This window comes from Strongylocentrotus purpuratus, unplaced genomic scaffold (genome assembly GCF_000002235.5).
Source record: "Strongylocentrotus purpuratus isolate Spur 01 unplaced genomic scaffold, Spur_5.0 spur5_scaffold_15, whole genome shotgun sequence".
In the NCBI taxonomy this organism is placed as follows: domain Eukaryota; kingdom Metazoa; phylum Echinodermata; class Echinoidea; order Camarodonta; family Strongylocentrotidae; genus Strongylocentrotus; species Strongylocentrotus purpuratus.
Genome location: NW_022145600.1, coordinates 8,020,220 through 8,046,380, shown reverse-complemented (window position 1 = coordinate 8,046,380; position 26,161 = coordinate 8,020,220). Strand labels below are relative to the sequence as shown.

Below are 26,161 nucleotides of genomic sequence, written 5' to 3'. Positions count from 1 at the left end.
CGTTATTCATAATAGGAGTAGAGGTGGCTATTCATAATACGAAATGAGGGTCGCTATTCATAAAGGAGCGGAGAGTTGCTATTCATAATACGAAATGAGGGTCGCTATTCATAATACGAAATGGGGTTCGCTATTCATAAAACAAGAAGAGGGTCGGTATTCATAATACAATATGAGAGTCGCTATTCATAATAGGAGTAGAGGGTAGCTATTTATAATACGAAATGAGGGTCGCTTTTCATAAAAGGAACGGATGGTCGCTTGAACACTTTCAGACCTATTTTGGGATGGGATGTACTAGCCCTCGTAGCAACAAGTGGGCAGAATATAATTATAAATACAGAACAAACACAGGAAAAACCGGAATGCAAACATAAATATGCATGAATGTTCAGAAAAGTTAAACATTAATTAATTTGAGAGATGATAAATTTAAAGCAAGCACAGAAAATGCATGTAATAGTTATTCAAGTCTATGTATACATGCATAACGGTTCACACACGAAATAAAAAGAATCATTTACTTTGAATAGCCAAACCAAAAGCAAAAAGAAAATACAATAAAGGGAACAAACCAAACGAAGAGTAAGGCTGAAGTGAGTTGTCATGAAACAAGATAGATAGAACAAACACATCATAATAACACATCATACACATTGAGAACAGGAATAGATTGTTTGTTTTTTGTTTTTGTTTAACCATGTTATAAATCTTGATGGAATTTAGTATTGTAAAAAGCATTATATAATATCCCATGCTCACTGACTCCCAACGAGTTTGAAATAGGGTCTTATTGTCGGGGTCATATCGTAGGAGAAGTTTGTAATCATAAAGCATATATATATCTTACTGTCATGTTGTTATTCTTTTTTCTTTTCTTTTTTTTTGTTTGAAAAGTAAAAGGAAAAAAAAAAAAACACATTGTAAAAAGTATTACCAGTATTATATTCCAGAAGAGACATGCAGTAGTAGGTTAATCTTTGTCATTCCTGGTTGTGAATAGCGACCCTCATTTTGTATTATGAATAGCGACCTTCATTTCGTATTATGAATAGCGACCCTCTTCGCCTATTATGAATAGTGACCCTCATTTTGTATTATGAATAGCGACCCTCATTTTGTATTATGAATAGCGACCCTCTTCGCCTATTATGAATAGTGACCCTCATTTTGTATTATGAATAACGACCCTCATTTCGTATTATGAATAGCGACCTTCTCCTCGTTCTATGAATAGCGACCCCCTTCTCATATGATGAATAGCGACCCTCTTCTTCGATTATAAATAATGCACCTTATGAATAATGACCCTAATGAATGGCGAACCTCATTTCCTGTCATGAATAGCGACCCTTTTCTAGTACTATGAATAGGAACCCTTATGAATATCGAACCCGTTTCTGATATTATGAATACCGACCATGTTCTTTCGGAATAGCGATCCTCATGAATAATGACCGTTATGAATAATGACCCTTTTATCAAATTATGAAAAGCGGTCCTTATGAATAGCGGACCTTACGTATATAGCGGTCCTTATGAATTGCGACATTGGCCCAATTCTACACCCTTTACATCCTGCAGAATTCGTACCGTATATAGATCTCAGTTACACCACGAAATGCAACGACAACGACAACGACGATGACGGTGAACAAATATCCTTACGTCACCCACGTTGGAGGGCTGCGCCTGCGCACTATATATTTGTGTGGACATAATTTTGGCTCAGCTCACAGAAAACGTACAGCCGATAACCGTACTACATGTATATTGTACCAAGGAGTTACCAGCATATAGGCTCGGGGCTCGAGAAAGGGACGAGAACTGTGAGAACACTAGATGTGCAGTGGAAAGACCTCCCAAACATATAATTTCTGCTTTATTGATGCCTGCACGGCTGCACCTACATCTATGCTAGCTAATTTGTTTGGATTCTTTCATCAATCTTTCATCATGAGGACCCGCATGAGGAAAGTAAGTAGAAAAGACATGCATGTTATACGACGGGCATTTTTATTATTGTTCTTGTATCTTTGTTTATATTCAATTTGCATCATTTATTAAAGAAAATTTGTTTAATACATTATATAAAAAAACTGGTACAGATACTTCAAAGAAAAACCCACAGAATTACCATTACGACTATGCACATTTTAAGAGGTACAGAAACTATATAGACAGGTTATGCATGATTTGAATAATATTCGAAGACAACGATCAGAATTATTGGAAATTATGTTGGATAAAAAAAGATAAGCGATCGATAAAATAATAATCCATTTACCAATGCTGTTAAAATATTCATGTGTTTTTTTTAATCAAGCGGAACTGTAGAAAACAAGAAAGGAATGGCCAATAAAGCTGACACTACAAGTGTACCGAGCACAAAACGAAAAATTATTGTTACACATTCTTTAGTGAAAAGGTTGATGATCAACGTTTAGGCGGGAATTTTGTAGATTGTTTAAATATCATCAAAATGGTCTTGATTATTCTTGTCGTTGGGTTGTTTTTGGGTTGTTATTGTTGTTGTTGGTGGGTTTTTTTATCTTTTTAATGAGCTAGTACATAAAATAAATACTTCCACGGGCAGTTCTTTATCCTGTTTCCTTATGGTGCAAGATGAAATTACGTTTATTGTCATGGCCTGGGTGATAATTGGAAAGTAAAGACAGGATATTTTGTTATATTTAAAATCAAAACAATATGACGTGTGTTGCATTGAGGATACAAATTCAAATTCAAATATTCAAATTTATTGTTCAATGATTGGAAATTCGTTTCATTTGCATTTCGGTACAAGATTACAGATTATAAACATCAATAAGATACATATGGATACAGAGTAGAACGTTTAAGTTGAACATAGGTAACAACAAATGCGATAGTTCAACGTGCAGACTAAAATTCGATTCATAATTCAGAGTAAGTAGTTAAATTCAATTCATAGTTCGGATTAAATTAAATTCGCAGTTCAGATTAAATACAATTCATAATTCAGATCGAATCCATTTCAAATCCCGATCACATTCAATTCGTAATTCAGATTAAAATGAAATTAAAAAAATCAGATCACATTCAATTTATAATTCAGACTAAGTAATTAGATTAAATTCATAATACGAATTTTGCATTACGAATATTCCCCGTTAGAGAATTTCCGAGTTTCTTCTCCTAAACTTTCAAACGAGCCTGGAGAAGGACCTCCCGTTCGTATCAGTTCCGAATCCATCGACTGACGCGTTAATAAGACCTGTTAACAGAGTCTGGCTGAAGAGAAAATGTGAAGGGGGGGAAAAATCGACGGCACATAAATTCATGCATATGTGTTTGAAAAATTAATTTTCAGCTTTAAAAAAAAATGTGTATAGACAGGTACTTTGTTTAAGAGATGGATTTATGTAATTCCATAATACTGGACAGATGTCAACATTTTTTGTGCGAAAGCTGTTCTTATTCGAGGAGTGTGGAAGTGCTTCGACTGTCTATAGTGGGATATGAATGTATCTCAATATTTTTTTGAAAAATGGAGGAAATCGGGAGAGAAAACTCGTTTTTAATTATAGTTGTGTTACCCCGGTCCGGGGGTAAATAATATAAATTCTGAAAAAAGAAATGAAGAGGCTGGTCAGAATTGGTGTTTACTGTGAAGCATCATGTATAGAACTCTTTAATAACATAAACAATAAACATGGAATAACATATTCCACTAATGAAACTAAATACAAGTAATACGGATTAAATATGAATATGAACACAGTTGTTCATGAACAACATTGGCATAGGCATCTGACTGCTTATCTTCTAATCTGAACACGGCTAACTGTAATTGTAGACCAAGGTGAACCAGTTAAAAGTAGGTTTGTGTCTTTTTACACAATAACCTTCTCCAATATCCCGACCTGTCTATAGTCGCAGTAACCCTAAAATCCCTTTCTAAAATAATACACAATTACTTTCTCAATTCTAGCAAAACTCTTCTCTATATGCAGGGACAAAAGTATAATAAAAGATACAAGGAATATATTCTAACAAAATTACACTCAATCTTCAAATATGATATTAACAGGTAAAGAGAGAAACCAGAAATGAGAGGGAGTAAAAGAGAGAGACATGAGAGAAAGAGAAAGAGAAAGAGAGAGAGACTAAAAATGCATAACAACTCATTTATCAAAGACCTGAATCTTGAACTATGAATCTAAATTCTCTCTTTTCTACGATATTCCCTCATTTGTCCAGTTGGTGGACTGCTGCTGACCACAAGTCATTAGTCATAGCATGTCACAGTTATCGCTGATAAAGACCAGAGAAACTTCTCCCAATGCACAGACTATTGAATTGGTATCAGGATTAACTTTACTACTACTCTTGTATAGTGGGGTATGAACTCGTCACTATACATCTCACATTAAGCATACACACATTATGAGGTGTGTTCACACTAGTTGGTTTAACCTGACTTAGTATGAATATATAAAGATTTACTACTTCTACTACATAATAATACGACCATTATATAATCTAAATGTTTCATAAACATAACTAACACCATACAATAGATACATGTCACGTAGATACATATGTTAAGCCTGCATTTCTCATGATCAGTCTGGTTTGATAAAGTACACTTAATTGGTTCTAATATCACTAATAACATTCACTTCATCATTAAACACGAGTTGCAGCACAACAATGTACTATATGAATTGAACAATAATAATTAACTTAGACAGACAGAATTGAAAGAGATTAAAAGTTGTAGTTTCTTGACTGAAAAAGGAAATGAAGAGGCTGGTCAGAATTGGTGTTTACTATGAAGCATCATGTATAGAACTGATGCTATCAGGCAGAAACCACTGACATGACCAACGCCTTCGATTTGGTTTCGTTTTGGGGGATAGGTAACAATATGAGTCACCACTTCTTGGAAACAGGGGTTGGGTTTCTGCATCTTTGCAGCAAGCAGTGAAGAATGTGCAAACTTTTTAGGATACTGGTGTGTAAAATATATGACAATACTAACAAGATATATGTATACAAAATTTTAAGGGAGGCCTATTTTCCAGGGCCTTACAGTTGGAAAATAAAGATACCGAGGTACCAAAAATATGAATCATCAATTTTAAGAATGTGTTAATGGTTAGTGTGGGGACGAAAGTAGACATTATGGATTAATTTTAATGCACGCTTCTGCAAAATTAATATTCGATCAATTAAAGTCTTACAAGGATTTCCCATTTCCCCATGCTAAAATCCCATAATTTAGGTAGAGTAAGATAAGGGTTATATGTGATGATAGAACCGGTAAATGAAATGTATTTTGAACATGATTTATGATACCAATGTTTCTTGATGATAAAGTACAGAAATAATTAATATGCACTTTCCATATCAATTTGCGATCAACATAAATTCCAATGAATTTAGTACTTTGAACAAATTCTAGTTCGATACCATTAGTTTGATTAGGACCAGAAATATGATCGATTGTGTTGCTAAATATCATATAATTTGTCTTTTTAATATAAATGATAGTTTTGTGGCATACATGTATCCAACTTTGAACCAAAACTTCTTCCTAGTTAATTGTATTTAGGAGAGTTTGTGAGTCATGACATGAGAGAAAAATATTAAAGTCATCAGCAATAATATGAGGATAAAATATTAGATTGAAATCATTTATATATAGTATGAAAAGAAGAGGGCCAAAAGAAGAGCCTTGAGGCACCCCACAGGTAATATTTTTAATTGATGACTGGAAGCAGGCGCGTACGCAGAGGGGGGGTTGGGGTTAAACCCCCCCCCCCTTGAGTTTTGTTTATGTGTATGTTTTGTGTGAACCCCCCTTTATTTTATTTTTATTTTATTTTTTTTGTGTAATTAAAAAAAAAAAAAAAAATTATGGCAATGGCTGGCCTAATATAGGTGACCTTACCCCCCCCCCCCCCACCGGAAAAAATGTTATTTTCAAATTTCGAGACCAAAAAAAAAGTGTCCCCCCCCCCCCCCCTCCCCCCGCTTATTCAGCGGTTGGCTGAGTCGTTGCGAAATTTTTGGCCCGATTTTAACCCCCCCCCCCCCCTTGAAAAAATCCTGCGTACGCCACTGACTGGAAGTTATTTACAGAGGTGTCTTGAGTTCTATCTGAAAGTTAGCTTCTAATCTACTCAAGAGCCTTCTTCCCTCTGTCACCGCAGTGAGACAGTTCATTAAGAAGGATTTTATGGTCACTAGTATCGAACGCCTTTGAGAAATCTAGAAATAAATCTATTGTGTGATAAGATTAATCAATTGCACAAACAATTTATTAATGAGTGTTAACTTAGCATGACTTGTGGATGTTTTTTTCTAAATCCTTATTGAACATCACTAAGTAAATTGTGTTGTGTAAGGAAATTTATAGTTCGTGAAGACACAAGTTTTTCTAATATTTAAAAAAAAAGAGGTAGGTCAAAATATTGGCCTATAATTTTCCTGTTCACGTGAGTCAACTTTTTTCAAATATAGGTATTACTTTAGCTCTTTTCATCAAAAAGGGGAACGTCACCACATATAACAGAGAGGTCAAATTTATGGGTTAGTGGGATGACTATTCCGGAACTAATATCTTTGCAGCAAGCAGTGAAGAATGTGCAAACTTTTTAAGATACTGGTGTGTAAAATATATGACAATACTAACAAGATATATGTATACAAAATTTTAAGGGAGGCCTATTTTCCAGGGCCTTACAGTTGGAAAATAAAGATACCGAGGTACCAAAAATATGAATCATCAATTTTAAGAATGTGTTAATGGTTAGTGTGGGGACGAAAGTAGACATTATGGATTAATTTTAATACACGCTTCTGCAAATTAATATTCGATCAATTAAAGTCTTACAAGGATTTCCCATTTCCCCATGCTACATATTACATATGGATGGAAAGATTTTCTCTTAAAAAACACGAATAATTTGCTGAGAAATCATATAGATTTCATGGAAAGGCGTAAAATGCAATTTTTCAAGACCCTTCTTAGACCCCCGAACGCCCCTGAACGTAAGCCAAACGCACGAGCGTAGCGAGCTCTGAATAGTGACGTCACACACTGGACAAACATCTCAGTACCGGCCGCATACCGGAGTCGCGCGTGTTTAGTCTGCAGCTAGCCAGCCGTGTCCCGTGTGTGACGTCACATATATTGACGCTCTACAAAGGACCGCTGAAGGCAGAAAATCTGGATCTCAAAACTAACATTTTTGAGAGTTGATTACTGCGGGCCCCAAACATATTTTGAAGAGGAGAGTTGTTGTATTTGATCAGTAAGGCTTCCCCTTTGCAATGATATGAGTTTTGCATCAATTCAAAACACTTTTGATTCTTCGTGTGCCTACTTTAATCTTTTACCGGGACAGTAAATAGAAATTCAGGATTTCGACGATCTAGAAAAGAATATTTGTTAAATATTTTTTATATGAGATGGGGATGACATGTGCAAGATTAGGTCATATAGTTATAAATGAATCATTGAAACTCTCAGCAATAGAACTAAATCATATGTTTTGACAAAAATCTCTTGAATATCCTGCTTATTACAGTTTCTATTAAGGGCATTGTTGATTAGCTACCAAGTGTTTTTAATGTCATTTCTATGAAATTCAAATTGTTTAAAGAAGTTTTTGTTTTTTGCATTACGTAAAATGCTAGGGTAGGGTCCTCGGGGGGAATTGTCCTCGGGGGGGGGGGGTAATTCTCCGGATGGAAATTTTTCGGGGGGTAATTGTCCTCGGGGGGGGGGGGGGTAATTCTCCGGGGGGAGTAATTTTCCGGGATGATTTCTCAGGGGGTAATTGTCCTGATACGGTTCATTACTTATCCATGTTTCGTACAAACCATGAATTGAACATGGAAACTGTTGACTAGACATAACGGATTTCATATGTTCACTATTTTTACTCACGCTTCTAATATTGAAGGGGATCAGTGAGAATTATTTTCAAACTCTGAAGAATTTGAAACAAAATGATTCACAGTAGAATATCGGGAAGATGGGGGTGCGGGAAAAGGGTCATTTTGGTCGGCACAATACTTAAACTCCGGGGTCAAGTCCATAAGTTTTCTGCCACAGTCAGCTTCATCAAAATTTAGAAAATTAACAACAAGTGAACCATTTTCGTCTGAATTATTTAGTGTACGATGAGAATCATATATTGAGAATAATAAGTCGCCGTCTTGTAACATATACAATGGGAATATATTCATATCATTCGTGCTGTCTTCTTTAAGCTACGTTTTAAGGCGAACATTAAATGGATTATCAGTTTCGGAAAGTTACTCCGATGAGTGACTCTCGGGGAAGAGAAGTAAAGCCCCAGTCCCATATAAAGCCGGACCAGCACGGACGAGCACGGACCACTCCGGACCATCCCGGACCATGGTCTGGGGTGATCCGGGATGGTCCGGGATGTTTTGTTCAAAAAAGTGTGATGCTTTAAAAGCTACAGTCCCATATACGTCCCGGACCGTCCCGGACCATCCCGGACCCCATCCGGGGTGATCCGGGATTCGGTCCGTGTTGACACCGTGTTGGCACCGGGGTGGTCCTGGATGGTCCTGGATGGTCCTGGATGGTCCTGGATGGTCCTGGGCGGTCAATAACTCACTCCCGGACTGCCACGGATCAACACGGACCGCCCCGGCGCCACTACGGATGACCCCGGACCCAGCACGGTGGCTACACGGATCACCCCGGATCAAACTATTGTCCCGGACCGTCCCGGACCACCCCGGCAGTTTTTGACCGTCAAAAACATCCGGGGTCGACTCCCGGACCGCCCAGGACCATCCAGGACCATCCAGGACCATCCAGGACCATCCAGGACCACCCCGGTGCCAACACGGTGTCAACACGGACCGAATCCCGGATCACCCCGGATGGGGTCCGGGATGGTCCGGGACGGTCCGGGACGTATATGGGACTGTAGCTTAAGGGAGAAGGAGAAAAGGGGTGTACTCTTTGAAGCGTATATATAGAGGGAAGAAAATGAGAGCAAAGAAAAGCTAAATATAATGTAATACTTGTTTTGGAACAAGTATAGTTGGGCTGTTCAAAGTGCATACCACACGTAGTTAGTGAGATTGTGATCCGTGACATATTTGACCTTTGACCCTAATTTACATAATAAGTAATTAAGATAACATTGGCATGATTTGACCTTATTTTTTTTAAATAATCCTCTTATTCAGGTAGTGTGCCAAATGTCAAGTCAATACAATGCATAGTGTTAGAGAAACCATGTACAGTAAATTTGACATTTGACCCTAAAATCTAAATAACATAAATACAATGAAATATGAATTTTCTCGATGTTGTGTTTTTTTATGAAATATCTTTCTTACCTATCAACTTGCAACATTTCATATCAATTGCGAATTTCCTAAAGGAGTTATATGTCGTTTCGGTAAAGTGAGGGCCTTTCGCACACTTTAATTTTTTTTTTTTTTTTTTTTTTTTTACACGCGATGTTTTCCTTTGCATGAAAAATTACTTTCTTTGCCTACCAAACTTACCATCCGTTATTCAGAGGCATGATGATTTAGATAATAAGTGCGATTGACTATAGAATTATAAATTCCTTCACTTAAGTGAAATATAAATATATACATTCAATAAAAATGCAAACTTTTGGTGAAAATATAAAAACTGTTAAAGTTGAATTTTAGCTTCTTTCTTTATCATCTAACACCATTCTCCACGTCTCTTTCTCTTTCTCCATCTCTCTCTCTCTCTCTCTCCCTCTCTCTCTCTTTCTCTATCTTTCTTTCTCTCTCTCTCTCTCTCTCTCTATATATATATATAGATATGTAAGGGTTATATATGGTGGCTCCTAAGGGACACGCAAACGCAAAATTTGACGTACACCTATGCAACAAATTTGTGGATTTTCACGTAAAGACGTCAAAATCCACAAATTAGTTGTATATAGGTATACGTCAAATTTGTGGATTTACAGGTCAACTTGAAAATCTACAAAATTGACGTATACCTTTGCTTGGTAATTTTTTCAGTAAGCTGAGCACCATGAAGATAGGAGCACATGGGTTTGTCGATCAGCCCCTAGTTACTGATAAAGGTATCTCATACTCAGTCCAGATTCACAGTCTTCTAATTGCAGACCCTACACCTATACTTATTCAGTGTAGCGTCGTTTGCAGGCACAAACCCTGTCAGTCGTAAAAGAGTGTCTGCACTATAAGACTACCATAGGCCATGTAATATAGCTGCTCCTAACACAACCAGTAGGTAGCTGGAATAGGATCTCTCAAGGCACAATTATTTTTTGACAAAGTGTCAAATTAGGGTCTGTGCTTGCAGACTATTTTCAGTGTGTCTAAAGACTCACTTGTTATTGTTTTCAGCAAGAAGAGGACATTGATGCACTTGGCAATGGAATGCTACAGGTTGCAATGTACATGACTTGTTATTCATTCATTATCAGTATAATTGTTTGAGGACAATCAGATGACTAATAGAGGTAGTTCTGAAACAGTAACAATCAAAATTGGCACCATGTGGACTTAATTATTTCATTGATTTAGTAACCAACAGCAAATAAATACGTATAGGCCTACAATGATTAAAAAAAAAAAATTTCATGACGGAATCGTATATATAAATTATATATTAAAACAAAAGGAGGGAAATAGAGGAGTAAGAGAGAGGGGAAAAAGAAGGTGAAGAGAGAAGGATAATGTTAATAGAGAGCAGTGGCTCCTAAACATATACAATTTCAATTCAGACAAATATAGACAACAAAATCACAAAGAAATACAAATAAATTGAATTTAGCTCAAATTGTTGATTGTCTTCTTCTCTCATTAACGGCAATTACTTCCGTTTGTGCATCTTGTTGCCATTTGCCCCCCCCCCCCCTCCCCTCCTATCACACCCTTTTATTCTCTCTCTATTTCTTTCCATATCCCTCTATCTCTCTCTTCTTTCTCCTAATGTCCCACCACTCTCTCTCCCTAGCTTCTCTCGATCTTTTCCTCTTTTCTCCCTCCCAATCTGTCTCTCCCCTCTCTCTCCTCTTTCTATCCCAATATGTATGCCCCTCTCTATTTCTCTCTCCCAATATCCCGTTCTCTCTCTCCTCTTTCTCGTTTCTCTCTCCCAATCTGTTTCTCCCCTCTCTCTCTCTCTCTCTCTCTCTCTCCTCTTCATCTTTCTCCCAATCTGTCTCTCCCTTCTCTCTCCCAATCTGTCTCTGAAAATAATCTGCAAGCACAGACCCTAATTTGACACTTTATCCAAAAAAATAACTGTGCCTTGAGAGAAGCCTAGCCCAGCTACCTACTGGTTATGTGCGCTTATCTTCATGGTGCTCAGCTTACTGAAAACATTTCGCGTCCAATATTCGCGTCTGCGTGTTCCTTTTGGGCCGACGCAGACGTATATATTTGGCGTATACCTATGCAACAAATTTGTGGATTTTCACGTCAAAGACGTGAAAATCCACAAAATTGACGTATACCTATGCAAGGGTTTTATTGCCTCTTTACGTCCAAGACGTGAAGAAAAAAAAATCTGCGTCCAATATTCACGTATGCGTGTCCCTTTTGGGAGACGCAGACGTGAATATCGGACGCAGATTTTCATGTCTGCGTGTCCCTTTAGGGCCATTGAGTACAGAAAAACGAAAAAATTAACAAGCAAAGGTATACGTCAAATTTGTAGATTTTCACGTCTTTGACGTGAAAATCCACAAATTTGTTGCATAGGTATACGTCAAATTTGTGGATTTTTACGTCTTTGACGTAAAAATCCACCGTTGTTGCATAGGTTTACGACAAATTTGAGGATTTTCACGTCAAAGACGTGAATATCCACAAATTTGTTGTATAGGTATACGTCAAATTTTGCGTTTGCGTGTCCCTTAGGAGCCACCATAGTAATCATCCACTATTGTGGAACAATGGGAACTAGACTGCTGCTAGACAAAATCGCAATGTCCAATGCGTATTTCAAAGGTGAGGCAAACAGGAATTACCAGCAGCAGCTGCAGCACTATGTCACCCAACTTTCATTATTATATTCCCCTCTCATAACAGCATAAAGTGACGTTTGTTGTCATTTTGGTGATCATATTCTGCGTGGTATTTGTTCGGGTATACACTGAATCCAGAGATGAATCACCGAAAGCGATTGGCCAATCTATCCAGAAGGAGTATACCAAGGGCAGAGGGGAACCACATGACCAGGGGCGTGATACACGGGTTCGAATTTCTCCTATTGCTGACCCAGACTTGTCAGAAGATTTGAGTAAAGTGGAGCATGGTGGGATAGGAATGGATGCACATACCTCACCCAAAATCCAAACGCCATTGTTACGTCATATTGCTTCTGACATCATCAGCATGAAACCCGATGTGAGTATATTTATGCATTCACCATATCTATATATATATGGCAATGTAGTGTAAACATCAGAGAAAGAGAAAATAATGTAAAAAAGAAGACGACAGAGGGTGGGGGAGGAGAAAGACATAGAGAAAGAAAGAAAAAAGGAAGAACGAGAAACTTAAATTTACACTTACTTAATGCATTTCCGATGAGTTGGCTCGACATGTGCCTATAAGAAGTTTGCGGACGAAAGTACAACAATACGAGAAAAAAAGTTCTATTAAAACGAGTAATAGCACTGGCGGCTCTTTAAAAAAAAACTCTCATTAATATATCTTCAGTACATGTGTCATTACTGCAAAATAGTGTACATCATATTGTACATCGTTCTTCTAATAAGTTGAAGTATACGATTAACATTTTCCCGGGGAATTTTCAGGTTAATGGCATCCCATGTTTTGGACCTTGCAGCTTTCATAGAAATTATATCTGGACTGTCAAAGGAATAGTTTGACAGGCATTTTTCGAAGGAAAAGAAGCACCTTCTGTTTAAAATTGTAATAGGAGCATATATCAGAGGTGAAATTGGCATTTATTAGAATGGGAGAAGAAATTATTACAAAGAAAAATGGGGGGGGGCACCGTGCCCTCCTTCCCCAGGGAGCACTGCCTCTGTCCAGGGAGTAGTCCAGAATCTGGCCTATTTAATTTTGATCTCCACCATACCAACGCTACCTCTCCCTACTTACTTGCTACTAGCCGATGATGGCGTGATCATTAAATTAGGACGCCCTGCGAAAAAATAATCTGGCCTATTTAATTTTGACTCCACCATACCATCGCTACCTCTCCTTTCCATTTTCTTCAAAAATGTTATTTAGTTCATTGTATTGTTGTTAATATAAGATTATGTTTCCTTTAAATAATATTTAAAAAATACAATTTTTCGTCAAAACTGCCAAGTGCCTTCTGAGCTGAATCTATTCAAACAACGACTGTCAAAAGGATAATTTGCTGGAATGCACGTGAAAGAAAAGAAGACTAACGCTGAATAAACACACTGTTGTAACTCACGGTCTACTTTCATGCTAGCTAGTTTATATTTTACAAAATAACAGCAGCATAGACCTCATCAGTGTTTATTCATACGGACATAAAAATGCATAGATATTTGATACATAACAATGATATTGGCTGCAATAAATCCATATATTTCTAGTTTGTATAGTTTAAAGAAGAGACAATTAAAATTTCATAAGCAATAAATACTTGCAAAAAGACTACCTTCTCACGACCGATCAAAGTGCAAAACAAACTCGTTTCTCTACGGTCTCAAGAGATTGACACTTCACCCACCAATCAGCGCGGCGTAAGCATGATGGTGGGCAGTCCATAGTTTAATGGCTCTCCGTTGAAATTTCAACTAGAGCTACTAAAGTGAGGTTTTTGTCTGTACGGTCCTCAAGTTTGTTGATAACGCCATCTTCGACGGCTTGAATCAAGTGTGTAGGGAAATAATAAAGGACCGTGCATATTCTGGACTATCCAGGGAGGCGCTTCACAAAACTTTTCATCAGTGACAAATAACAATTTGTGTTATAAGATACTGAAATCCTTGCTTCTGATTGGTTATCAGCAGATTTGTCACTGATTTTTGTTATTTGTCATTGAAAAAAGGCTTTGTGAAATGCCCCCTGGAGTAAAACGATATGTAAAATATATCGAAACGTCGATATTTTATATAGAGCATGAGTGGGCCATGTTTAGAACCAACTAACCCTGTCGAAAGAATACGTGGTTTTACCTCAAACTTCGCTCAAATCTATCTTCACCATTAACGTCTTCAAAGATTACCAAAGAATTACAGGCCTCAATAATTATTATACGTATACTTTTTACTCTCCAAACTCGCAGATTTTCGAGACAGTTCCTCGTCAGTTTTTGCCGGATTACAAGAGTCCATGTTGGTTCAACAAACAGAATGAACTCTACTGCTTGCCATATTTCTATATCATTGGCGTGGATAAATGCGGTACGACAGATCTGTGGGATAAGATCACCCAACACCCAGATGTCCTGGCAAGTGTCCCGAAGGAACCACATTGGTGGGGTAAACGTAGGCATGGATGTGAACAACCCCCAATTCACCAAAAGGAAGGTAGGCTTCAGAACTCGGCTTACATTGTTCTCCAATGGATAAATACACTATATATATACGTCATGGATTATATAAGAAATTAGAGGACATGATATTTACTGTCGTTTCCACGACTCCATTCAATTAAGCCTTTGTCAGAGTATCATCACCCCCCCTCCCCCACCCCCGCTGTTATTACCCTTCCACAAACAACATAATGTGTTTAAGCTGATTAAAGACATTACAAAGACTGATTTTCAGTAATTTCAATATCTATATAATTATGACGACATTATAAAAGTTCTGATGAAAATTATGAAGAAACGTTAATACCTCAGTCACACTCACACCACCGGGGCCGACACCAAACCGAACAATCAATTGTATTACCCCCCCCCCCCTCCCTCCCCCTCTCTCCCTCACCCTCCCCCCCCCCCCCCCCCCAGTAGCCATAAATCAGTCTGTTTGGAGTCGGCGTTGAGTCGGTTTGGCGGTCGGTGTGACTGAGGTATGTGACGCGAATAAAACCCCTTCCCGTATCTTTTTCCACTTTAAACAGCGCGACAAATAAGCAAGATGATAGGAGAGAAAAACGACTCGTCTATTGAATGGTATCTCAACTGGTTCAAGACTTTTGGAGTTAAGTCGATTGAGTCAAGTCCTTCTCAGAACGCTGACGGTGATGTCACTTTCCCCAAGGTTTTCTGTAAGTTATCAGGACGTCTCTGTAGTTCTACCAGGAAGCTGTATCATGGTTCTACTTTACAACTCGTTTGCATGGTAATGTGTCTCGAATTATATCGTGAAAGCAGGGGGGGGGGCGTTTCTTTGGGGCAAAAGGGGCAACTGTTTGTCACAGGAAGAGGAAAGTATCAAAAATTGCCCAGAAGAAGAAAACAAATCTAAAATTCGCATCATAAAATTTGAGGAAAACTGCAAAGATGGAATAAAGGACACAACACACATGTGAGCCTACGTACATGTAAGGTCTTAACCCTAATAAGGCCGTGGGGGCATTATGCCCCCCCCCCCCCCCCACCTCAACGATTTTTCTGATTGTTCGGGAACGCATATGGATGGCGCCCCGCCGCTCGCGAACTTTTTTCTTTCGAGTCTTGCGCATGTTTTAAAAGATTTTTTTTTGAAAATCGGACCTACAGTTACAAGGTCACGTTACCTTTTATCTTTGCATGTCAGCCCGAAAATCGCTCATTTTTGTGATTTGTGTACAAAACATATGGAAATGTCATTTTTCCTAAAAAATAGATCAAACGTTGGTTATTGGGTCTTGTTCAAAGTTTAGGTTTTTGTTTTGGGAGTCAAAATAGTTGAATTGTAGTAAGAAATGGAATAAAACAACAAAAACAATAAACTACATAAGTTCAAAAAACAATGAAATACATAAGAAATTATCAAAACAAGAGATAACATAAGGAATAATTTAAGCTGGCTCTTCCAAATTTGTTTGTCGTATTATTATTCCAAATGGTCTAATGAATATATTAAGTGAAAAAGAATGCTTAAACATGAATAATATATGATTTATGGGTAAAAATGTGATTTTATGACCTTATTTGCATAAATTACCATAAATATGCAAATGAGTGAATTTTTCAAAAAATTAAAATCATATTATTCTATATACTTTACTTGACATGCGTGCAAATTTTCGCGGAGATCGGCTGTTTCACGGCCGAGATCTTAAGGGAGGCCATAATGCCCCATGTGGAAACGTTTGCTTGGATTTGTCTCATAAAAGAAGTTGACCACAAACCGACTCCCACACGATGTCGAGTGCTCAGAGGTCACGGGCCACTGGCTTCATCGGGCAGGTAGTTCCATAATTTGAATGGGTAAATTAACTATTACAAAATGAGGGGACACATTACATTGTACACAACAGTGGTGAAAATGGGGCACTTATTATAACAGAAAAGGAGCACCTCTCAGATTTGAATAGGCAATTATCAGAGGTTAAGGGGACACTTATCAGAGGTGTTAAGGGTCACTTATAAGAAGGCGAAACAGGCACCTATTAGAAAGAAAATTGGGCACGTATCTGAGTAGAATTGGCAGTTTTCCTTTGTAAAAAGAAGCACTTTCGGGGGTACTTCAAAAAGTGGGGGCCTGCTGTCCCCTGAATATATTATGAACCAGTGCGTGAATGAAAGCATGAATGAATGAAAATGACAAAATGAAATAAAGAGTGAGTAGTTGATTGATGGATTGATTGCTTGGCCACAAAATTTCTCATTTCAATTTCACTATTTCATCACAATTTTTCCCATTCTCTCTCGTACTATTTTGTCTTCGATTATCTTTGTCTTATCATCAGGCCTGTGATATGTGGGTGTTGGGGTTCCTGCAGCAACTGTAGATGTAATGTTTTAGTGGGTGAATACAAATTCATGGAAATTATATGAAAATCTTCAAATAATGAATCACCATCTCTCCCCCCCCCCCTCTTTTCGAAAAGAAAGATACCAAAGAGAAATTTTAAGATTAGAGAAAAAATAAGAGAAAGGGAAGAAGAGACAGCCAAAGCAAATAGTTTAACAGACAAAAGGTAGATGAAGTATAGGGGTATTGAAAACATGGTATCAATATTTTAAAAAATGCTCCTTTCCCTTTTTCTTTCGTTTTCCTTGTATTCTTATTTGTCTTTATATTTGTTTTTGTTTTAAAATATTTTCATCTCATTCTTTCTTCCTTATTTTTTCCCCATATTGCTTTAGACCATGTTACATTTCAAGACCTTAACATGCATACCTATTGCAGAAAGGATGATTATGTTATGAATGGGTATAATCTAAATGCACAGCAGATCAGGAGGGATATTTTTTTCACTCGGTCATTCTTTTGCCGCTGGAGGACAAGAATCTAACATCGTTTTTTTTTTTAAATAGCCGCATTTGGCTTGGCTATACTAGAGGAAAAACAGTAATGATGGAACAAAGCACATAAGAACAGATGTAGGCATATACAGATAGGGAATCTGCTCTGTCATATGTGTTTTTATAAGAGCTTAGGCTACAGCATATGAAAAAAGGACAAACATGATAGTAGGGGTATTTGAGATATTGTGGGAGGGGTATGAAGTCATCCGGAAGGATATCTCATTTTGTTGCTGAATGGGCACTTTTCTCGGTTTTGGAAAATATGGGGGAGGAGGGCACCAGCCAATTACATGTCTTTTTCTATCTACTTGTCCGAATTTTGTTCGACATTGCGCCTCTTTTTTTTTCTTCTCCAAAAGCCTGAATCCACTTCTCACTAATGTTTACTGTACTCCTTTTCTTCATGGAAGGCGATGCATCCATCAGTACGTGTTTTAACATTGGGAAACCTTGGGAAGAAGGGAACTATACCAATGCTGACCTGATCCACGCGGTCCAACCACAGGCTAAAATCGTCATGATCATCAGAAATCCAACTCAAAGGTATCCCGATATGTTGAATTTTGTGCATGAAATTAATTCGAAGTGTAGGGGCTTCCTGGAAGGAAACATGTTTTACATAGAAACTAGTAAAACATATATACATTTTGTTTTTATTGGGGGAAGGATTTGGTAAAATTATGTGGTTTATCGACGGCGAAGTGACAAAGGAAAGGGATAGAATTGGAAGAAACAGAGAGAAAATTTTTCTTTGAATTGTATTTGAAAATAGTAAATGGCGACTTGTATATGTTTTGTACACAATACTCATACAATTCTTGATTTTTGTAAAGTAGGTTAATACAGAAAGAGGCAAAAGACTAGTCACTAATCGTCAGAGGGTGATGTGATGGGCCATCAGGCATTAAAAATTATCTATATGGAGGGGGTGGACTCATCATACTGACTTGACAATCTAATTATATCACATCAATAAAACCCTCATTTCTTATCTTCTCCTCCATCAGATTTTTTTCGGGGTTCATGTACAACAGCATGTACCGAGATAAAAGTTCCGCTGCCCTTGACCTCGAAGTAAAAGAAAAAATCCACTGCTTGACCAGCTGTCTGCAAAAACATTCGGAGAGATACTGCGTTTTTACAAAGACATGTGTAAGTTGACCATCCTACTATGTCATCTCTTGATCGAGTTCTGTTCTTTTCTAGTGTAAAGTAACTAGGTGGAGAAACCCGGATTCTCTGATGTGAGCGGGGGGGGGGGGGGGTGGTAATCACAAGTCCAAAACAACAAACAAAAACAAGAAACACACCTTAATGTTAAACGAAAGAAAACAAAACAACAAAAGAAAAGATTTGTAGAGGACTGGTGTCGCGTGGTATAATCGATATGTCACCGGACTGTGGATCACATAGCCGTTTGACAAGGCCTCGTGACCCGGGCTATTTTCCGTGCCAATCAGCGGCTGTGATGAGTCTAGCCGGCGACGAAGAGAGATATAGAGACCCGGGGTGAACGCGCGATCGAGTGTAGTCCAGACTCTGTACCGTTTTCGTTTAGCGCACCCAATCAGCTGATAAAATAACACACCCTCAACGTTGAAAGTAGACCTAGCCATTCCTCTAAATCTGGACCTCGCCTCTGTACCGTTTTCGTTTAGCGCACCCAATCAGCTGATAAAATAACACACCCTCAACGTTGAAAGTAGACCTAGCCATTCCTCTAAATCTGGACCTCGAATCGTGTGGACGGAAATTTGGGGATTGCGCGATCAGTGGAGAGACCGCGCTGTGTGTGGGGGATAAAAAGAACGAACGGACTGAATCTGGACTAGATCGAGTGGCGTTATAGCCATGAGGCCTTTTGGATTCTGGCTTTTACTGCTCTGCATGAATTATTCATAACTTTGGATTCATTGACCAATCAGAGCGGCCATTTCCCAGTTGGCTTCGTTCGTGATTCGTTCATTATCAAAACATGCAAGAAAAGGTAAAAGACGTAAATAAGTTTTTTTTAAGAGAGGAACATATAAATGACAAATACAAAATATCACATTCAAATCTATTTTAAATGCAAAATTACAATAAAATAGGAAGCATTTGATGACTTAAGCTAACAATCATAAGTGAGATAATTGGACTTTCCCTGTAGATGAAATGAACCAGTCCAACTTGTTTTCGTTTTAGCCACTTACCTCTACCTCTGATAGAGGTCAGTGCTACGTAGGGTTGTGTGTGTGTGATGGATAATATATTTAAAAAAGATTAAACTCGTTTTAGATATTCCACCGTACTATATGGAAATGTTGCAAGAATGGCAAGAGACAAGTAATTTAAGATATTTGGAGGGTTATATTAATCCAATTATTTTTAATAATCAGAATATATGTATAAATGGAAAAAGTATATTTGATAGATACTTGTTTGAAAGAGAGATTGTTCAACTGAATCACTTGGTTGAGAAAGGCCATGTTAAGTCTGTTAAATATTTTATGAACCTCGGTATGAAAGGTAATAATTTGATACCCAGGTTATGGAAGAATGATTCAGGGTTAATACAATTCCTCGAGGTTGATTTGATAAGCTGTAATACTTATTTCCATATTTCTAGTAAAAAAATACAGTTTGTGGATGTAGGTTCAAGAACAATTTATGATTATTTTATCAAAGCACTTCAACAAACGTATGATTTGCAGGTAAGGGATGGGCAAAATGATTATGATTTTATAGATAAAGAATTAAAAAATATATTTGTGAGACCAAAAATTACTATACTCATTAGAAAACAACGAGAATTTCAATTTAAATTACTGCATGGAGCCATATACACTAATGAGCATCTTCATAGATTTGTTTTTGTAGGTGATAATTTATGTTCGTTTTTTAAGCAGGAAATAGAAACATAGAAACATTTATTTTTATCTTGCGGGAGCGTTCAAAGGATATGGCAGGCTTTAATACAACTTTTTGAGTTAGATGAAATTAAAGATTTAGAATGGCGAGATATAGTTGTTGGGTTGGTAGGTAGTTCACATAGAATAAAAATGTGTAATACTATCATTTTCATGGTGAAGTATGTTACATTTATGTCAAGATCGGGGGGGGCGAGTACTACCTTAAGAAAAGATGAAAAAAAAAGCATTTTTAAGTATAGGGATGAGGAAAAGAAAATAGCAATTAAAATGGGAAAGCTGGAATCACATTTCTTAAAGTGGGAGCAGCTTAAGATTAATTAAGATTTGTTTTCTTCTCCACCGTGAGCGTGTTAAAAGGGTAACTCTATTTTGCGGCCTGGATAACTTATTTAGTATATTTTTCTTGAGTTGAGAATGTTAGCAGACATCCACTGAGTGAGTATTGTGGGTGTGTGGGGGTGGGTGGGTAGGTGAGTATGTGTGTGGGTGGGTGAGTATGTTTGTGTGATGGAGGGGGGCAGGGAGGAGGCAGGATTGTTCCAGCAAAATTACCTCCAGATTTGTTTAATTTTTTGGTTATTATATATAAGTAAATAACATTTACAATTGACATATTATGTTTAGGTACTTATACGTTTACTTAGTTGCTAAGTTATATATACTGCAAATAAGTTTGTGTTTAATTATGTTTATGTAAAAGCATCAATATTGAACACGTTTATTTTATTCAATTGTATGTTATGGTTTGTATTACACATTTGGAGAAATAAAACAAAATTGTTTAAAAAATATTTAAAAAATATGCTGATGTCACGCGATGATACGCTCGCTGATTAGACGCTCATATTGCTCCGGTTGTCTCATTTTCGCCAGCACAAACATAGCTAGTTCGCGTATATAGCAGACGGCAATCGGCGGATCAGACGACACTTGATAGTGATTTTGTATGTGAGATTGCTTTACTAAATATAAAATACAAGAATCTTTTCCATATCTTTAAACTATCATTGATAACTGATAATTAAACAGTTAGTAAAATAAACCTATACCAAACTACATAATACAATGAAATACTTGACTGAAAGTAGGGAGTTTGATGTGGCGCACAATTGCACCCCTCTGTTAATAATCGAATAGTCCATGGTGTTCATGAATATTCATGTTTTTGCTTATCTCGGCAAAATGCTTGCCTATACATTGCTTGTACATTTGTTATATAGGCAATGACGAGCTTGCGAGCTATTTTGATCAAATTACGGTGGGTGAACTTTCAAAAGTCAATGGGACATGAGGGTTCCAATGAAAGAGATAGTGATAACGTACGTCGGGGTGGATGTGCTTCTCGTTTAAACAAGAAATGAATTTTTAACGATTTTTTTTTTTTTTTTTTTTTTGGGGGGGGGGGTAAAGTCCATAGGCTAACGCATGTTAGGCGGCTGGACTCTGCCGATAGGGGGGCGTTCTCAAGTGAGACTAAACGGAGCTATATGACCATTTTGGTAGAGAATTCCAGTCGGAAACAAAGGTTAACATAAGAAATCCAAACCAGATTTACTAAAGGCCTCTTGGCTGACGACACTCGCTTTAGCGTTCACTCGGGGTTTCGCTTTTAGTCTCTTTTTAGTCGCTCGGCGTCTATGAGACATGAGGCCTTGTCTAAAGGCTATGGATCACACGGTTCTCTGTTCGAGTCCAAAACGTGGCACTAATGTACTTTAGCAAGATATTAATCTCGAGTTGCCACTCTCCACCCATGTACTAAAGGGGTCTCCGCTAGGATGCTACAGTTGGATTGTCATGACTTGTGTGCGCTTATTAAATTGGCGTCTGACCGAAATACTTCCCAAGGAGTGCAGCGTGCGTACTATCATGTGCGGGTTATAATAATTACCATGTAAGCGCTAAAAAACATAGAATCAAGCGCTATACAAACGTGACTACTATTATTATTAAAGCAAAACAAACAGGAGAAAGGGACACTACACTTTAAAGTGACTCGGTAACATTGCCTCAGATCTAAAACACAATCCTGGATTTAGCTCAAGCTGCAATTATAATTACAAACCAAGTTCAGCCAGAAATCCCACGGCATTAACAATTAAGCCGATCGCCTGTTTGATTATCAAGATATTTATGATTGGAAATCGAAATTTCATTTTTCGTTTTCCTAACGGTTTTCATAACAATACTATTGGGGGAAATGAGTAGGTAAAACCGGTCACTCAAAGATTTTTACATGAGGCACTTCATGATGATTTTGAAACGCATTTTTTTGTTAGGGCTTCAATATAACACCATATCACAGACACTGTAAAGCCATGCATCTCAGATTAACACTGTTATACAATGCCTTCAAGATGCCTTTTACTCCAAAATGCCAGGACAATCAGTAAATAAAGGTATGTCAGGGAGGATTTTGCAAGGGGGGGGGTTGCTCCATGCCTCCTAACCCCAACCATTGATTATCCATTTCGAGAATAATCGATTCTCCGCATTCTTATGCCTAGGTCACATTCGCTCTACGGCTTGGATACCGCGGCCTTACGCCCCCGAAATCGAGAGATACCTGCGGCGGCCGCAGGGAATCTGCGGTGGCTCCAGGGACTCAGGGTCACCCTAGGGCGTATCCCTATCTTTACAGACCGTACAGGTCTAGGTTCGCCATGGCGATTAGACACGCCGTATATGATGCCGTAGAGCTGTTCCACGGTGACCGTATGTCGCGCGTACGGTGGCATCGCGTTTTATATACTGCAGGGGTGAAGCGGTAGCATCAGTCTGGCCACACGGTCGCCGTATGGTCCCCCTTCGGCCGCCTTGCGGGGCACCTTGCGGCTACCTTGCGTCTGCCGTAGTAGTTGTCAAAGACCTACAGCCGCCGCAGGGAAGCCCTAAGGCGACCATGCGTCATCACTTCAAAGGCCGTACGGCAGTCGCAAATTTTCTGTCTCCACAAATTCAAAATACGCCGTGCGGCACTGAACCCTAACATAATTATGTGACCGCTACCGTGTGTGTGACCGTGGGAATGATGCGGCGGCCCTTATATATACGCTATTGGCCGTAGATATTTAAGACCGCTCGGCCGCCGCGGCAAATATGACCGAGGCATAAGCAATAGCACTTTACTTGTCCGTCTAGTCACTTTTAAAAAGGCAAATTGTAACTTCCTACGATGCATATAAAATGCTAAGATGAAAATTTTGTCAAATGAGTTTCTTACAATTAAGTTTGATTGATTTAAAGGGAGGCTTTACTACTTCAGCCAGAAGGGATTAGAACACACAGCGAGCCAGCGAGGTTACTGTGACAGGTGGCTATCTCATTAACTCAGCTCTCATTTAACATAAGAAAAAGAGGATCATGGGGGACCAACAGGCACCGATTGGGGAAGTTTTCTGTATAGAGGGAGCAAGTAGCTACAAGTAGGACAGTGTGTCTTTAATTTTTCGAATATAGTTGCTATTTTGTTGTTTGTACTTTTTTTAAATGTTGCAGAAATAGAATATAGAATAATCTTTTCTCCAGACAAAGCCTAGTGTTTTCCATTTTATTTGTATGTTAAGTTTGTTTTTGTTTTTTACTTGAAACCAGGTATTCAACTGTTAACAGCATTATTTTATGTTATCCATGCTTATGATTAACAGGAGCCGTTGAACACTATTTACTTAACACTCGTGAAAGACTGGATGAGAGTGTATGGCCGTGATGGAGTCTATGTCTTAAGATTAGAGGACTGGCGTAAAAATTGCGCAGAAGAACTTAAGAAACTCATAATATTCTTAGAACTTCGTAAGTATACATATTTCGCTCATTATTTTGTATGTATTGTTTCATTTGCCTTTTGGTTTAAGATGTTTGTCTTTTTTGCGTTGTTCTTGTTGTTGTTGTTTTGTCTCGTTCGCCGCGTAATTATAACGTTCTGCCTATCCCAAGCAACTTGCATCCAACAACACTTAATTGCATCACAGAATTCAAAATGACAAAATTAATCCACTCAGCCACCTGCCAATCTGTTAATTATATAAATTTCCGGAATAAATGATCGGGTAACTAAAGTGAATGAATATAATGAAAGTGAATGTGATAATGAGAAAAAATAAAGGAGATGGTGAAAAACACAACTGTAAAATCCATAAAGCAATAATATCTTTTCGACGATAATGGTGACCTGTTTAATATGTGCCTGTCTAATGATTCTAATACGCGTTGCACAGGTGACGTCATTTACCTGACGCTTACGAATGCATCAACGGCTGACACGGTCAATGGCGTGCCGTGTGCAGGCCCGTAGCCACGGGGGGGGGGGGGGGGGGGGGCACGGGGGGCACGTGCCCCCAATACATTTCCAAGATCGGTTGAAATCTTTTAGACCCCTCCCCAGGACGTCGATCAACTACATGTATGTGCCCCCCCCCCCCCAAACATCAAACTCTAGCTACGGCCCTGGCCAAGTGTGAGATTGTGCAAATTAAAGTGAAAAATTGACGTGAATCCGGAATGATGTCTCCTGTGCAACGGGCATCATAATCAACGCAAACATCTGCTTCATAGGTATACTATCTTGATCATTTATCGTTATCATGAATGTTTGATCTCTTCTTCTCTCGCAGCTGCTCTCCCAAAAGATGAAATCTTGCGCATAACGAGAAGAAAGACATTGAACGTGAATGCCCGGAAGGCCCAAGGTCCTGCTTTGTGGAACACAACTCGCGATCTCTTACAAGATTTCTTCAGGCCATTAAACAAACGATTTGCCAGTTTTATGAATGATACGAGGTTTCTGTATAATGAGGGATGACAATCCTAAACACACAAAGGATGTGTTTCACCCGGCGATGGGGGGGGGGGGGGGAAGTACCACCACTGTGACCAGTACTTGAATTTACACATATTTTTTTTATGAGGATACAATGCGCAGCCATTTTTTCTGACACATATTTTTCAACATCATCATCAGTTTTTATATCAGATGATATTGCTAAAATGACAGTTCAGTTGAAATAAGGCAGAAAAAAAGTTGGAAGAAATAAAGACAGAACAAAAATTCAAGTGTATGTGGGTGTCTAGGTGAAGTATATTCCGTCGATTCGTTCTGTTCATGAACTGGTCATCTGCATTAATTTATATAAACAAACAATTAAAATCGTTAAGACCCTCATAATGTTTATGAATATAAAATATTTGTTCATCGAGGCTTTGAATGAATAAAGAGAAGCAGAGTGTTTGATATTGTCAGGTAAAGCATTCCAAATATCTGGACCGTGGTGTCTTATCGAATTATAGGCCATAATAACTTTTGGGTTAGTTCAATGGCATTCGGATGCGTGTTGTGTAGGATAAGAATGTATATTTCTATTATACACACAAATATTTCGAAATGCTAATGGAAAAGTATTTATCCAAAATGTATACATAAAGATTGCAGTTTGAAAAATGTGAATATCAGCAATTTGTAATGTTTTTAATTCATAAAATATTGGATCGATATGGGCTGGATAATGTAAATGTGTACAAATACGGAGTACTTTCTTTTGGAGACGATAGATTTACATAATTTTCATCTTATTACTATTACCCCATTTTACCTCGACACAATGAGACATGTATGACAAAATGAAAGAATTTAAAGCATAAATAGTGACTTTTGTAAAAGATAATATTTTAATTTATATAGAATGCCTATGCCACTCGAGACTAACATGCAATTTTAATCAATCGTAACACCTCAAGAATGTTGTAACTTCTTTTACAATTGTGGACATATCATCTATAAAAATATTATAATGAAGTACGTGTTTGAAGTGTATGCTTTTGAAATAAATATAGT

The 26,161-nt window shown here is 38.0% G+C and overlaps 1 protein-coding gene across 2 annotated transcripts; it reads left to right on the top strand.

The window, feature by feature from the left end:
• The first annotated feature begins 1,615 nt into the window (after window positions 1–1,615).
• On the top strand, window positions 1,616–26,072 carry LOC105443091 (carbohydrate sulfotransferase 15-like). Of its 2 annotated transcripts, XM_011675908.2 has the most exons (8): window positions 1,628–1,977; window positions 12,094–12,411; window positions 14,300–14,543; window positions 15,082–15,228; window positions 17,830–17,962; window positions 18,427–18,571; window positions 23,979–24,123; window positions 24,945–26,072. In XM_011675908.2, the coding sequence occupies exons 1-8, from the start codon at window positions 1,843–1,845 to the stop codon at window positions 25,130–25,132; spliced, it is 1,455 nt and encodes a 484-aa protein (XP_011674210.2). In that variant the 5' UTR covers window positions 1,628–1,842; the 3' UTR covers window positions 25,133–26,072. The 2 variants fall into 2 exon arrangements, with proteins under 2 accessions (XP_011674209.2, XP_011674210.2); XM_011675907.2 differs by lacking the exon at window positions 24,945–26,072 and having other exon boundaries at window positions 1,616–1,977; window positions 23,979–24,480.
• Window positions 26,073–26,161: the final 89 nt, after the last annotated feature.